A 15,688-nucleotide genomic window follows, 5' to 3' on the forward strand; every position below is an offset into this window, starting at 1 on the left:
TTTGTGAACATTGGATTGATAACTTTTTTTTGCACAATTTTTGTTGTAAGATTTTCTCAAATTTCCATTATCTTTGCTCAACATGTTATAAGTGATAAAAATTGTCTTTGGTTTTACCTCTGAAGATAGAGGAGGGTTGATGAACTGCTAGATTTGATTTTTTGTCCAAAATGTAGGCTAACTTTCTGAAATTTTGCCTTTGTTAAATGAAAAATGGCATCAAATATTTTTCTTGGGCCCAAATTTGATTAAAATGAAGACCTAACTACTGCTGACAAATTTTTCGTGAGCTGAGATTAGGGCTATTTTAATTCCACTTTCAATTGGATTGTTATATATCTAAAATGTTACCAATTTCTTGCAAATTTAATTCGTTTTTTATCAATAATACCTCAATTAAAATTGATATATATTTTTTTTCGGAAAAACGTAATAGGCTTAAACTTGGAATTATCATGTGTTTTAATAATGCGCAGCCCTAGCAGGTTATTTCTGATCTCATCGTGCATTTTAACAGTCGAAAAGAATTCATGTTTTATTGCAACGCTGTTTTTTAAAAATCTTTCTAAGTATCGATTACAGACAAATAAGTTGTAAATTTAATATCAAAGTTCAAATAATGACAGGTAATTTTTATGTTCTAATAAGGCCCCTATAAGTACAATAAACTGTCTTTTTTGTGGCTGCAGTTAAGAAGAAGAAGGCCGACTGAAATCAAAATGCCAGATAATGCAAAACTAAGACTTATCGTTATCTTTTGAAAAAGTTCTGCAACAAGAATCATAGCACTTTTGCTATGAAAAAAAATCTTTTGCTATGAAAAAAAAAATCCAAAGGGGCAAATTTTGGATTAGTTACAGTATTTTGCAATAAACTTACTTAGTAAGATAAGTAAGTTCCTCGAAGATAAGTAAAGGTGTCTGAACTGCATTTTTTCCACAAAACGAGGCATTACAAGTTTTTTTAAGTTTATTGCAAAATACTGTAAATAATCCAAAATGCCCATACAAAAAGGCTCAAAATGGTGAAATAGAAAATCAAAATTAAACAAGGAGGCTCGGTAATGTGCGTTGGCACTTTAAGTTCCGACCCCGCTCATCTACATTTTTCAATTAACTGTCTACCAAATGAGGAAGAGATAAAAAATTAACTTATCAACATAACGTTCAACGAACTACTAGAAGAATAAAACAATCTACTTTAGAGGGCCTATGAGACCTTTGGGTATCATAATATTACTACAAGAAAAGACGGCAATAAAAATCAAATAGTTGCAAATATTAATTACGACCAAAACTCCTTGTCCATTTTTTGAAAACCACTAATAACCAAATCAAAAAGGCATCAGACAACAACTATGTTAAGAAGATTAACCGGTACTTTTTAAAACAAAATATGGGACTTTTCCTCAATGCGACTTGGCAACAAGTCGTCTAGAAATGAGCAAAAGCGGCAAAATTTTAATAAAACATTGCTTTTTTTTTAAAAAAAAAGAATTATTTTCGAGCTGATTAGAAACATTACGCATCAAATGCAATCATGAGTATTTAAATAGAGTTTCAATAGAGAGCTACTGAGGCCTTTCATTATCCAGGATCTGTCATACGGCTACAAAAAGAACGACAAATAGAGGCAAAAGCGAAAAAGTTGCACAAGAAATTATGCACGCAAACGATGTCCCCCCAATCAATTAGATATTGAGCTGATCACTAAATACAAAAAAAAGTTTCGCTTCCAATTTTTGCAGGTGACAGCATTTGTAAGTCAAATGACGCCCATTATTGTGATACTGTGAAAAGAAAACAAAAATCTGCAAATTTGAAAAAGTCACGAAAATTGGTTATATGAAAACTGGTCGTTCCAAGAAGAAAGAGCATATGAGGAAAATAAAACCGTTTTGAAGAGCAATGTGTATTTTGAAAAATAAATGATGTGAATTGTATATAAAGATGCTTAGCTACAATTCAACAGAAACAAAAATTGGCAGATCTCAAAAGTGTATCTCTTCTTTTTTGTATTAAAAACAAATATCTTCAAAATTCATAGCCAAAAAGCTTTCGACTAAAAAGGTAGACAGTTTGTCTTGCAACTGCTTGGAAAACTAATTGAGACTGTTATGAACGAGACTAAATTATAAGACTAAAAAATAACAATAAATACAAGCTGAACAGATAAGTTTCACAAACAAATTTACGAAACCACAGTTTTGAAGCCATTGAATTTATAAGATATTAATCGCGAGAATATAAAATCTTCATGTCAGTCTCCTTTGATGATCATAACATCTTTTTGTAAAACGACTATTACAAAAAGAACCACAAAAACTGAAAATTATCTAAACTTAACAAAATTTTTCTAAAACAAATTGTCTAAGCCCTGAAGACATCATTTAAAAAGTTTAAATATCAGAAAAACTTTTGATTCATTCATTAAAACATAAACAAAGCTCTGAATAATAAAGCTAATTTACAAAAATGATACAAAATTGTCGAATATGAAAAAAAACGCAAACCAGAACAAAGAGGGATAAGTTGAAGAATACTATTACTCTTTTTTTGGAAATTTAATTCGAAAGTCAAAACAACCATTAGTTATTTACCAATATCAGTTATTTAAGTTCACTTCTTTATCTATAGTTGGCCACTGAGACCTTTATTTACACAATATTTGGCATAGGACAACAAAATTAATAAATATAGGGCAAAAACAAAAAACTCTACCAATTTCTGCAAGAGAACGGTGTCGCAGCCCTGCAAACCATTTGTTATGAAAACAAAAATCATGTTCAGTCTCAAATTTTGTTTCAAAGTTTTAAAGTTTTTTCCCTTAGATTGTTAAATAATATGACAATTTACAAAAGAAACAAAAACAACAGCAAAAATGGGAAATTTTGTAAGAAATCTTGTAGTACCAAAAGCAAGAAAACCTTCTGTTAAAACAATCGGCCGAAATATTTTAGTTTTTATTCTATAAGGAGGAAAAATTGACTTGTACTTACTGAGAATAAACAAAATGTTGACTAAAATAATAAAGAAATTGACAAGTTCAATAAATCACAGAAATTTGCTTAAAACAAATACATTCAATAACATCAGAGACATTAGGTAACAATCGAATGATTTGAAAAGGCTCACTTGCACTTTTTGAGGAAGAAATTTAGAACTTTGAGTGGTTAAAAATCAGACTGCCAAAAAATAACAATTTAAGGCAAAAGACAAGAATTCAGTGAAATTTTACTAAAACTCTTTCTCAGAGTCATAAAACCCTTTGGTTCTCTGAAAACAAACTGTATCTACATTCGGCCTCAAATTTACGTATATTGGAGCTGTCATTCATGGAGCCGTGAATACAAAATATCGTCAGTGATAAACATTAAAAAACGATTGCAAAATACTTTGGAAAAGGGCAGGATCAAAATAAAAACCAAAAAGTCTCTGATTGTAAGAATGCATGATATTATCGAAGCTCTCCCTGATTTTGTTGCGCGCCCGTATTTGCGAATTAGACCAATTTTTGAGTGAAATTCTTCAATTATTGAAAAAAAGATGTGCATTTTGTATAATTATTGAGTTAAATCTGCAAAAAACGGCAAAATTTTAAATCCAGAAGACTTTCATACGGCGCCTAACTGCAGCTAGCGCTCATTTTGATGTTAGGGAGTCTGTGTTATGGTTTCTAGGTCACTAAGTCTGGCAAACTTTAACAAAGTGCACCAAAAAAGCATTTTTTGTGCAATTTTTGATGACAAAAGTATTAATTTTGAAAATTTTATCAAAAATTTTAGCCAAAAAAAACTTCAATCAAACAATTCAGCAACGCTCTTTGATCTCTTACGGTAACAACAACACTCTGTCGTTCAAAATTTTATATTATTTTGAATTACGTTAGCGAAATTGCGCCAAACTTTAGCAAAAATTACTGAAAATGTGAACAAAAACAGTCGAATGTTCATAAAACTTTAAATCTCGATAACTCCCTGTAAAACACGAAAATCGAAAAAATCTTTTTAATTCCGTATTCTACGCTGGACGGGATTTTTAATGATACCACTCACAATCCTCTACGTTGAATATATCGGTCGGCCAAAATTGACTGAACAAAAAAAAAACCCAGTTGAGTATATAGTTCCTCCCTCCCCACTAAAGTGGGGGTCGGAACAATAAGAGTGATAAATTATGACTGTTGTTTTCAGTGTGTAGAATAGCCAACTGCAGTGTAACAGCCATTTTCAGTGGCTCAGCCGACATCCCCATCCCTGCCATCATCCAGAGCTACGCCGGCACCTTCCAGATACCCCACCTCACTTTCCAGGTATACGGTACATCATGTCTGGGATCTTTCCCGTTTGTGTGCGAAACTATGAGACACATGCGCTGAAAGTTTGTGATAAATGTGCTGAAAGTTATGTTGGACATGCGAGCTGAAAATGCGCTGAATTTATGTAAGAAATGCGCAGGTGCGCTGAATTTCAGCGTATTCTGAAAATTTCAGCCTATTTCAGCGTTTTCAGCGCATTTTTTTCATTATATCAGTGCATTCAGCGCATTTCTTACAAAAAAGCACTGAAACGGCTCTGGCATTTCGAACCGGGTTGTTCAAGTTCACCGCTAGCAAAAACTATATCAAACACAAAAGAGGATTCTCTCTGTTGTTCTAAAATGTGAAGAAACCACTGTTTAGTTTAGCTGTGTTTACACTCATTTTTCAATTGAACTTTGATTAAATTTAAGTTGTAAATTTGCTGTAAAGCTAAATTTGGACGCATCAGAGTTGGTTTCAAAGAAAGTGGGCAGTTTTGCTGTCATTTGAAGTCATGTTACAACATTTCCAAGGATTCTTATCAAAATTCTACGTGCTAAAATTGTAAGAGATGAACAAAGATATTGCAAGGTTTTGCTGAATGATTTTTTGCAGGAACCAGAAAATTTGTCGAGTGAGGGCGGCATTTTAACGAAGCAGTATATCTGTGCCTAACGATGTTTGGTATTCTGTAGTGTTGTTAACAGTTGCGAAAAATGAAGAATATGTATATTTTTGTGGTTAGGAAAACTACCATTAGTTTCTTGACGATTTTTCCGTTGATCAAGTCTACTGTTAGAAAAATCAACCTTTTCTGTTGATATTTGAGAACCAATCTTATTCAATGTTCCAACAGGAGTTTAACATTTTTTTTCCAAATTATAGAGGTTAAAACAAAACCAAATAACAGCGTAATTTCAAATTAAAATGGTGGAAAAACTTGCCAATCAGTCTTTTAACCTTTTATCAATTTTACTGAAACGAAAAATCTAAACTTTTTATATTGGCTATTAAAATTTTGGAACCCATTTTTCTAAATATCAGCTGTGTGTTAGCCTCATTAGGAGTGTTGTTCTGCTATAGAACGCTTTTTAAAAGGATTGGAAGGCTGACAATCTGACCATTTACGATTTTCAACATGAATAAAAAGAGTTTGTGATCTTCAACAATAATCGATACCTGCTTGTCTCCGATGATTTTAACGATAATAAAATTTAAATTTCTGAACAGAGTAAGAGCAATTGAAACAGAGTTTATGTCAATTGAAATACTTAGATATCTTTCCCTCAAAATTTGAATGTTAATCTTGCAAGAATCTTGCAAGATCTTGTAAGAAAGCCATTCGTCTGGCAACATCTTGCAAGATAACCATCAACTTCCAAAATTTTGCAAGATAAGCCTTTTTTACACGAATCTTGAAAGATTTTGCAAGATAGCCATCTTGTCTCGACTGAGGTAGTGAATTTATCTCTTGTTTAATTCATAGTTAGAAGGAAATTTAGGTTGGGTACAGTCAAAATTCGTAAAATTTCACTAGATATGATGCTGGTTTTATCCGTTTCATGGTTGGGAGAGGAATAAATAACTATAATTGATTTTAAAAATCAAAAATCTAGTGTCTAAAAATGAAGCACTAAAAATTTTCAACAACAGATCGAAAAGGTTTTCAAAAAATTGAGGCTTTTTCGTACGTTACTGATAATTATTATTCTCTTCTCTCACGTTAGAATTATATATATATATATATATATATATATATATATATATATATCACCAAAATATATACATCTTATTTTTAATAGTCATTTGATATCGAATCATATTAGGCTCTCCAAGTAACGCAACTTGGAATTAGGAAATTATAATAACTTGGTTTATGATACAGTCATTTTTGGTCAAATGATATATTTTATGTATAATTGAACAAAAATTGAACGATTAAAAATTCTTGAAAAATGAATGGTTTCTCGAAAAAACATCATTTTCTCTTTTTTCCCATTACTGCGTTCAAATACAATATTTCCAATTTGCCTTTACTGCGTTCAAATAAAATATTAGTCTGTCAAAGTGCTCATAGTCCAGCAGAAACATCTTGCTGGTGCTCCCCGTTTTAAAATTGAGACAGAATTCTTTCCTCTATAGATATTTTTAGGGCTCTTTTCAGATGTATCTGTCCAAAAATTTTAGGTAAAACATTCTTTTGAATTATTTTGTCTAATTAAAAATCGTATCTGACAACTGCACCTCAAAAAATGTGAATCATTTTTAATCGACAAAATTGGAGAATTTAAATTGAACTGTACTTGTAGGTGATTTGCGATAACTTTTGTTTACTCACGAAATCGAGTTTCTTCGTATTTTCGATCTGTCAGTAAATTCAAAAGTTCAGTGAGAAATTGTTCAGTCTGTTCTTTGTCTCTCATTCAATTCATTCGCAATGAGTTTCCAAGGCGTTATTTTGTTTAGAGATTAAATGTCTCCAAAGCGTTTTTAAAATTATCTGGCGTTTTTAAATTATCATTTTCGTCGCCTGTTGAACATCGGAAAAATGTGAATTACCCGTTTTTCTAAGAATTTTGAATTAAATCATCCTAATCCATCCATTTTCCGAATTTTTCGCTCAAAGGGACAAAGAGAGGTCAATTTTCATGGGTGCTCATGATTGAAAACAGCGGTGATCGTATAACAATTTTTTTTCGATCTATGCAGTGATCTATCAAATCAGGCGAACACAAAGGAAGCCGAAGTAAAAGTAAGCCGACAGGAAAGCAAGCCGAAAGTTGTGTAATCTATCAGAAATAATACATTGTTAGCCGTTACAATAAATACTGCGCGTAGTATTATAGTGCATAATGTATTCCAATGCAACAAAGAAACAAACATACGTCAATTTTTAGACATCAGTGGGTGCGGGCCTCAGCGGACCGCTGTCCATGGCCATGCCTCTCATCCGCTGTGGGATGTAATCCGGAAACCGCGGGCTGGTTATCGTGGCAAAGCCGCGACGCGCGCGAAGCGCGCCCACCAGTTCGCCAGGGGCAACTTAAAATACCGGTATCCCAAAAATTTTCGGCTAACTTGACCTCATTTTCAAAATTCGGCTTGCTTGCCTATCGGCTTGCTTGACCACCACCATCAAATCAATAACCATTGTTCTTGTCTCTTTTTCTCTAATCTACTTGTCCTCATACCGTCATGAATAAAATAGATATTCGATTAATCGAAGCAAGGCTCATACCGATCCCCCTTATTTCAGACTGGTATCAGTGAGTTGAACAAGGCATTTGAGCTGCAGCCCAGATTTGAGAAGGCCATCTCTGAGCTGATTGCTCACTTGGGGTGGAAAATGATGGCAGTTGTGTTCGACAATTTCAACGGTAGGTCATTAGTAGCATGTAACAAGAGACAGTTTTTCAAGCGGTACCCTAGTAAAGAAATAACAGATGATTTATGAGTAATAAGAAACTGGTTTACAAGTAATTCATAAAAATGCGTTAGTATACAAAATGTATACATATTTTTGTTTAGCACTTTTTTTTAAATTTTTTGCATTAATTTGTAAAATTTTTGCAAATTTTTACTTTAATTTGCAAATCTTAGGAAAACTGTTTCTGCAGTTTGCTATTAAATTATTATATCAAAGTTATTACGATCAAAATTTCCGGATTGTATGATCAGAATATCGGGGCCCTATTATGATACTTTCTGGACTACATACGTTCCAAAATGAAAAAATGAACTTTGAAATTAAAATTTATTGACAACTCTTCTCTACAAGGTTTGTTCCCTTTTTCCAGCAATGCAGCGTCTTCAAAACTTCATGGGTGGTGCTCAAGTGGTGAATACGAAGTATGTGTTTGACAACGCCAGTATTGAGACAGCTCTGAGAGAGATGAAGTTATCAAAGCAGAACAATGTCCTCCTATTCCTATCAAAAAATCTCACTGAACTCTTCTTCAGAAAGGTATCATTTCTCATTATTGTCAAACTTAACTGACAGCCGTGAATTTTGCAATGCAATATTTTTATCTCTCATCAGTTCTTTATCATCATAAACTATCGTTGATTTTGCGACTACCTCAAGGGCGAATGACGTAATAAAAAAGTCAAAAAACCTCGTTTTGAATGTTTGTAGCTTCAGCCACGTATCTGGACTGCAACACTTGTTTTGTTTGTCATTTTTTGCCGAGCAGAATATTTACTTCTGTACATATAATTGTAATATTATCAGAGTTATGAGCAATATCACTTGAGGAGCAGCAGGAATAAACATTTGCACGTGTTTAAAACTTCCGAATGACTTCAAAAAGCGGAACTTTTTCCTTACTCGTACTTTTATCACGTGAATATTTGTAGAATTCGTGATCAAATATTTGATCAAACTTGAACTTCCGTATTGCGTTTGTTACGACATTACTTTTCCAGTATGAACTACGTGTGATCGTTTAGGCGGAAGGAAAAGAGATGTTGACACAACAATATCATTACGTCATCGCTGACCTGGTAAGTAACATTGAACAAAGATATGCCTCCTCCCAATTCGTTGTTCATTTGCACCGCCACTGCACGAAGAAAAGTTTTTACTCGCTATGAAAAAGTCTCTGTTTGATTGTTGAGCCTTTAGCAGTATTGTTTTTTTGCAAAAACTGTAACAAAAAATTTGAGTTTGACCTATAAATATGGGTTTTTATTGATCAGTTTCGATGTACCGAGAAACTAGATTTATTGTTACAATTGGCAACTTCAAGGTACAAAGTGTTTAGATTTGACATGGTTTTAATGTGAGACATTCGTGATGTATATTTTACTCTTACTAATTCAAGTTAAGTAATTATACAAATTCAAATATCCGAAGTCATCAAACTTTGAATAGTCTCGCCTTTTTCATTGTAAACACTCATATCGTTTTTGAAAAAGCAAAGTACTTTTTTTCGACATTATTTATCGCAAAAAATGTAACATTATACATGTGTGTTTAGCGGATGCCATGCAGGAAGGTGCAGTTTAACATAACTGGCAAAATCAACATCACCTGTTTCAAACTGCTAGAGGACACAGACAAGATGAGTAATCAACTGATGCAGATGTGGAAGAGGGCATACGGACCAGAGAGCATGTCTGTATTCGAGGAACATCAGGTCAGTCCAATTAGTCTACCAATCAGCTTGAAATTGTAAAGCAATTTGCAAAAGGTATCTTCTCCACTCAGAGCTTGAACGAAAAATCTTTCATCAATCACAAGATCATCTTCAGGAGTACATTTTCTGTGATCCTAAATGAGGGTCATACTTTTATTCTCCTAATTTTTTTTTGTACGTTTATTATCATTTTCAAGGTTGGCTTGAACATTTTTTTTCTGTACGAATACGTACATTTTTTTACATGATATTTAAAAATGATATTTCCTCCGTTACACACTAGAGTGAAATTTTTATTATGTATAATTTAACATCTAAGAATTTAAGAAACTGGACGCGTTCAAGAAAAATCTGACAATTTATTTTGGTTAAATGAATGTTTTCGCATTGTTCCGACCCCCACTTTAGTGGGGAGGGAGGAACTATATACTCAACTGGGTTTTTTTTGTTCAGTCAATTTTGGCCGACCGATATATTCATCGCAGAGAATTGTGAGTGGTATCATTAAAAAGCCCTTCCAGCGTAGAATACGGAATTAAAAAGATTTTTTCCATTTTCATGATTTACAGGGAGCTATCGAGGTTTTAAATATTGTTTTAAACATTCGACTGTTTTTGTTCACATTTTCAGTAATTTTTGCTAAAAATTGGCACAATTTCGCTGATATAATTCAAAATAAGATAAAAGTTTTCACGGCAGAGTGTTGATGTTACTGTTAGAGATAGTTAGTGTTACTGAAGATCGTTGCTATTTTGTTTGATTGAAGTCTTTTTGGCTAAAAATGTTGATAAAATTATCAAGGTTTAAACTTTTTTCATCAAAAATGGCACATAATAAGCTTTTTTGGTCCACTTTGTTAACGTTTGCCAGACTTAGTGACCTAGAAACCTTAACAGTGACTCCCTTATCTCAAAAAGGGCGCTAGTTGTAATTAGGCGCCGTATGAAAGTCTTCTGGAATTAAAACTTTGCCTTTTTTGCAGATTTAACTCGATAATTATACAAAATGCATATTCTTTTTCAATATTTGAAGAGTTCCATTCAACAACTGCTTTGATTCGCAAGTACTTGGAGCACTTGACTGGTTCACTGGGCGCGCGACAACATCAGTGATAGGTTCGATAATATCACGGACTCTTAGAATCAGAGACTTTTTGGTTTTTATTTTGATGCTGTCTTTTTTCAAAATATTTTGCTTTTGTTCTTTTAATGTTAATTACTGACAATTTTTTCCACGGCTCCGTTAATGACATCTCCAGATTACCTAAATTTGAAGCCAAATGTAGATACAGTTTGTTTGCAGAGAACCAAAGGTTTTTTATGGCTTTGAGGAAGAGTTTTAGTAAAATTTAACTGAATTCTTGTCTTTTGCACTTCAATTGTTATTCATTTGGCAGGCTGATTTTTAATTTTAACCAATCAAAGATCTGAATTTCTTCCTCATGAAAAGGTGAACCCTTTCTGTTCATTCGGTTGTTACCTAAAGTCTCTTATGTTTTTGAATGTATTTGTTTTTAGTAAATTTCTGTGATTTTTGATTTTGTCACTTTTTTATATTATTTCAGTCAATATTTTGCTTATGTTCAGTAAATACAGGTCAACCTTTCCTCATTATAGAATAAAAACTAATTTTGTGGGCGATTGTTTTAACAGAAGGTTTTCTGAGTTTTGGCACAACGAGTTTTTATTAAAAAAATTTTGATTTTTGTCCATAATTGCCCATTTTTGCTGTTGTTTTTGTTTCTTTTGTAAATTGTCTCATTATTTAACAATCTAACTGTAAAAAACTTTACACCATTTGAAACTGAACATCATTTTTGTTTCTATAACAAATGGTTTGAAGGGCTGCGACACCGTTCTCTTGCAGAAATTGGAAGAGTTTTTTTTTATTTTTGCCCTTTATTTGTTGTTAATTTTTGTTGTCACATGCCAAATATTGTCTAATTAAAGGTCTCAGTGGCCAACTATAGATAACCAATTGAACTTAGATAATTGATATCGGTAAATAACTAATGGCTGTTTTTACTTTCGGTTTAAATTTCTAAAAAAGAAGAGTAATAGTATCCTTCAACTTATCCCTTTTTGATCTGGTTTGAGCTTTTTTTCGGATTTTGCATTGTTTTATCATTTTCGTAAATTAGCCTCATTATTTAGAGCTCTTTTAATGTTTTGTTGAATCAAACAATAATTTTTCTGTTGTTTAAATTTTTTATATGATGTCTTCAGGGCTTAGACAATTTGTTTCAGAAGAATTTTGTGAAGTTTAGATACTATTCAGTTTTTGTGGTTCTTTTTGTTGTAATTTTGTGTTAGTCGTCTTACAAAAAGATGTTATAATGATCAGAGGAGACGCAAATGAAGATATTATATTCTCGCGGTTAATATCTTATAAATTTAATGGCTTCAAAACTGTGGTTTCGTAAAGTTGTTTTTGAAACTTATTAGTTGAGCTTGTATTTTAAGTTGTTTTATAATCTTATGATTTAGTGTCATTAATAACAGTGGCAATTAGTTTTCCGAGTAGTTGCAAGACAAACTGTCTACTCGTTTAAACGAAAGCTACTGTTGGCTATGAATTTTGAAAATATTTGTTTTTAATAAAAAAAGAGATAGATTTTTGAGATCTGACATTTATACTTCTGTTAAATTGTAGCTAAGCATCCCTATATACAATTACAATCATTTGTTTTTTGAAATAAAATTTGCCCTTCATAACGGTTTTAGTTTCCTCAAATGGTCTTTCTGCTTGGAACAACTAGTTTTCAAAAAACCAATTTTTGTGATTTTTGCAGATTTGCACCTTTTTTGAAGATTTATGTTTTCTTTTCACAGTATCAGAATAATGGGCGTCATTTGACTTACAAACTTTGTCACCTGCCAAAAATTCAAACGAAGATTTTGATTGTTTTTAGTGATCTCCTTAATATTTAATTGATTGGGGGACATCGTTTTCGTGCATAATTTTTTGTGCAAAATCTGCCTATATTTCTCGTTCTTTTTGTAGTCGTAAGACATATCCTGGATAATGAAAGGCCTCAGTCGCTCTCTATTGAGGTATAAAAGACTCTCTCATAGATTTCATTTAATGCGTAATGTTTGTAATCAGTTCGAATTTAATACTTTTTTTAAAATAAAGCAATATTTTAATAAACTTTTGCCGCTTTTGCTCATTTCTAGTCGACTTGTTGCCAAGTTGCATTTAAGAAAAGTCCCATATATTTTTTCAAAAAGTACCGGTTAATCTTCTTAGTGTAAGTTTTGTCTGATGCCTTTTTGATTTGGTTATTAGTTGTTTTCAAAAAATGGACAAAGAGTTTTGGTCGTAATTAATAATGGTAACTACTTGACTTTCATTGCCGTCTTTTCTGGTAGTCACATTATGGTAGCCACAGGTCTCATAGACCCTCTAGAGTAGAATGTTTTATTCTTTTAGTAGTTTGTTGAACGATTTGCCGATATGCTAATTTTTATTCATCTCTTCCTCATTTGGTAGACAATTAAGTGAAAAATATAGATGAGTGGGGTCGGGACCTAATGTAAGAACGCACATTACTGAGCCTCCTTGTTGTTCTCTCGGTTCAGTACATAAAGTGTAAAAAAATATATGTTTTTTTATTTATATGTTCTGAAAACATTATTTTATAATTGTTCCAACTCACTTTAGGGGAGGAACTATATGCTGAACTGGGTTTTGTTGTTTAGTCGATTTTGGCCGATCGATATATTCATCGTATAGAATTATGAGTAGAATCATTAGAAAAATTGTACAGCTTCTTTGAGATTTTTTGAACTTCGTATTTTGAACATCGTTTGTTTCCTGGCATTTATCGAGGTTGAAAGTTTTTGTGAACATTCAAATGATATGCGTTGTTTTTTTTCACGTTTTCTGGAATTTTTGCTTATTTTCTCATGAAGTTTGATAAAAAATTTGTAATTTTGGTTTAAAAATAGTGACATTGACTTTGCCTATAAACACAGAGGAGGGTTACTGAATTGTTTTATAGCCGAAGTTTTTGCCGAATTTCACAAAATTCAGATATTTTTAAATCAAAATAAATATACTTCTTTAGACCACTTTGTTCAACTTTGCCATTTTGTTTCAAGAACATGAAACGCTAGTCTTAATACCGGCTATAATTTTTAAATAATTGTTCCATGGCTTTGATACCTCGAGTTTTCACAATTTTTTGAATTTTGGACGCTTGCTCATTTTTAAAGTTGTTTTCATTGCTTTGTCAGATTATCACCTTAATAACGGGTCCTGCCGACTCAAAAAACGCACACTAAAACATACATGATGTTTTTAGTAAATAGCGTATGATTTCAACGGCTTCAAAATGTCATGAAAATGTGCAATACAAACTTTTATTTAGTTTTTGAAAACCCACCAGGGAAACTATTGTCTTGAGTTCAAGAAATCAGCTTCGATTGATGCTGTATTGAACACTTTGAGTAAAGAAATTTGTCGGACAAAAATACTTTGACGTGAAGTGGCAGAACAGAAAATGGCTATTAATTTCTATCTGAAATTTGAGCTACTGGTTTATAATTTCTGTGATGACAGATATTCTGCTTGTTAGGTAGACGATGTACTTATTGAATTGATCAATTAATTATCAAAAACTTTGTATCTTTGAAAAATTGCCTGGTCAAAGTAGACAACCACCGACAGACTCATCGAAGTTTCATGTGTTCACGTGTTTTTTTAACCATAAGCCAGTCACCAACATTCTCACCAACAACAACCACAAGCCAGTCACCAACATTCTATTTTCACCAATATTCTTGGTTTTAGTTGGAAGTTTCCCTGGCCTACGATGCATTCCTAGTTCTCAGAGATATCCTGAAACACGATGACTTGAAGATGGAGAAGCGACAGGGAGGGGAAGCTGTGATGCCATGTCTCAACTATATTAACGACGTGGCAGCTCACAAGACAAACATCGGAAATCTACTTTACAAAGTAAAATTGCTATTCGGGTTATTTGAGTGTCACAATCAACTAAACAAGGGAACTGCATCCCTCGAACTTCAATAATTTAAGACCCTCGATCATACTGTCATTTAAGATTTTTAAGACACAGTTATGTGCAGCAAGATTGACTGTTTGTTTTCAGTTTTTTTTTTGTAGTTGAAACCTGAGAAGACTCGCAGTGATCAAAACCAATGCTGCTCTAAATGTCAAAAATTTTATTCAAATTGTTTGATAATTTTGAAGTGCAGAAAATCGTTGGTTTTGGTGATACAATTTTTTTTGAATCAAACTGAAATCAGTTGAACTTTAATCAAGTTAACTTCAAAATTTGAATAAACGCTATAAAAATCAAACTTTAATTTCCTCTTGTTTCCAGGTTAAATTGAACGGGGTAACAGGGAACATACAGTTCAATGAAATGGGTCTGCGGAGGAACTACCAGTTGCAGATTCTGGACGTGGGGTTCATGCAGGTACACAGCCGGATAGCCAACTGGAGTGACCAGACAGGGCTCATGTTTGAGGACACTGATGGCCCAGAAGGAGAAAATAAACTTCGCCCCTCTCCAAATCACATGAGAGTTACTACTGTTCTGGTTAGATCATAATCTTTATATTTAAAGTTGTACTAACTTTTTTCTTGGTGACTGTTTAACTGTTTAATTTTTGACTTTGATTCAACAATGCCTTTTCTGATATTACCCCCCCTTCTAGTCCAACTTCTTACGAGGCCAGACACACCCTTATAATTGCAAAAGAGCGCAAAAATTTGCTAACACAGGGCTATGAAAAGAGAAGTTTTGTTGTGGAGAAAAGGAGAGAATTCTCTTTTAGCGCTGGAAAAATCACTATAAAATCAAGTGGTCAGCTTAAAACTTAAAATTTTATAAAGTATATCATGAACAAATTATTGGCACGAAACGCCGTTTTTGGTTTTAATAGTCTTCGCAAAACGTGAAAGTGAAGTTAGATTGCATGACGCAGAAATCAGTTCAGTCACGAGTATAAAATTATAGAATTTATGGGAAATAACAGACAAATTAATTGAACATGCTAAAATACTAAACGTTGCAAGATGAGAAAACAAATGAAAGCGTGACTTACATAGGTGGCTCAAGGTTTTTTGTATGACATGTTCACACCTATGCTGAAAAAAGTGTTTCAGTTAATGTGAAAAGAAAGAATGAGGAAAACTTGAAAATTGGAATATTCATTTTTTGGATGCACAGAAAAGGTTTCATCTACCCGGAGATATCTCACAAATTAATTCAGTACTGA

The 15,688-nt window shown here is 32.8% G+C and overlaps 2 protein-coding genes across 7 annotated transcripts in view; one reads left to right on the forward strand and one right to left on the reverse strand.

Moving 5' to 3' along the window:
• The window catches only part of LOC142337623 (ubiquitin-conjugating enzyme E2-17 kDa-like), a 461,614-nt gene that overhangs the window by 346,445 nt on the left and 99,481 nt on the right, over positions 1 to 15,688 (reverse strand). The gene's annotated exons all lie outside the window — the stretch shown is intronic.
• The window catches only part of LOC142337620 (glutamate receptor 1-like), an 82,011-nt gene that overhangs the window by 19,755 nt on the left and 46,568 nt on the right, over positions 1 to 15,688 (forward strand). For all 6 annotated transcript variants that reach the window (XM_075386981.1, XM_075386986.1, XM_075386987.1 and 3 more), the window contains exons 4-10: positions 4,193 to 4,311; positions 7,556 to 7,676; positions 8,097 to 8,263; positions 8,749 to 8,802; positions 9,279 to 9,437; positions 14,232 to 14,399; positions 14,788 to 15,006. In XM_075386981.1, coding sequence (XP_075243096.1) covers positions 4,193 to 4,311; positions 7,556 to 7,676; positions 8,097 to 8,263; positions 8,749 to 8,802; positions 9,279 to 9,437; positions 14,232 to 14,399; positions 14,788 to 15,006 — 1,007 coding nt within the window. The remainder of the gene's footprint in view (positions 1 to 4,192; positions 4,312 to 7,555; positions 7,677 to 8,096; positions 8,264 to 8,748; positions 8,803 to 9,278; positions 9,438 to 14,231; positions 14,400 to 14,787; positions 15,007 to 15,688) is intronic.

This window comes from Convolutriloba macropyga, chromosome 4 (assembly GCF_964194025.1).
Source record: "Convolutriloba macropyga chromosome 4, txConMacr16.3, whole genome shotgun sequence".
NCBI lineage: Eukaryota > Metazoa > Xenacoelomorpha > Acoela > Convolutidae > Convolutriloba > Convolutriloba macropyga.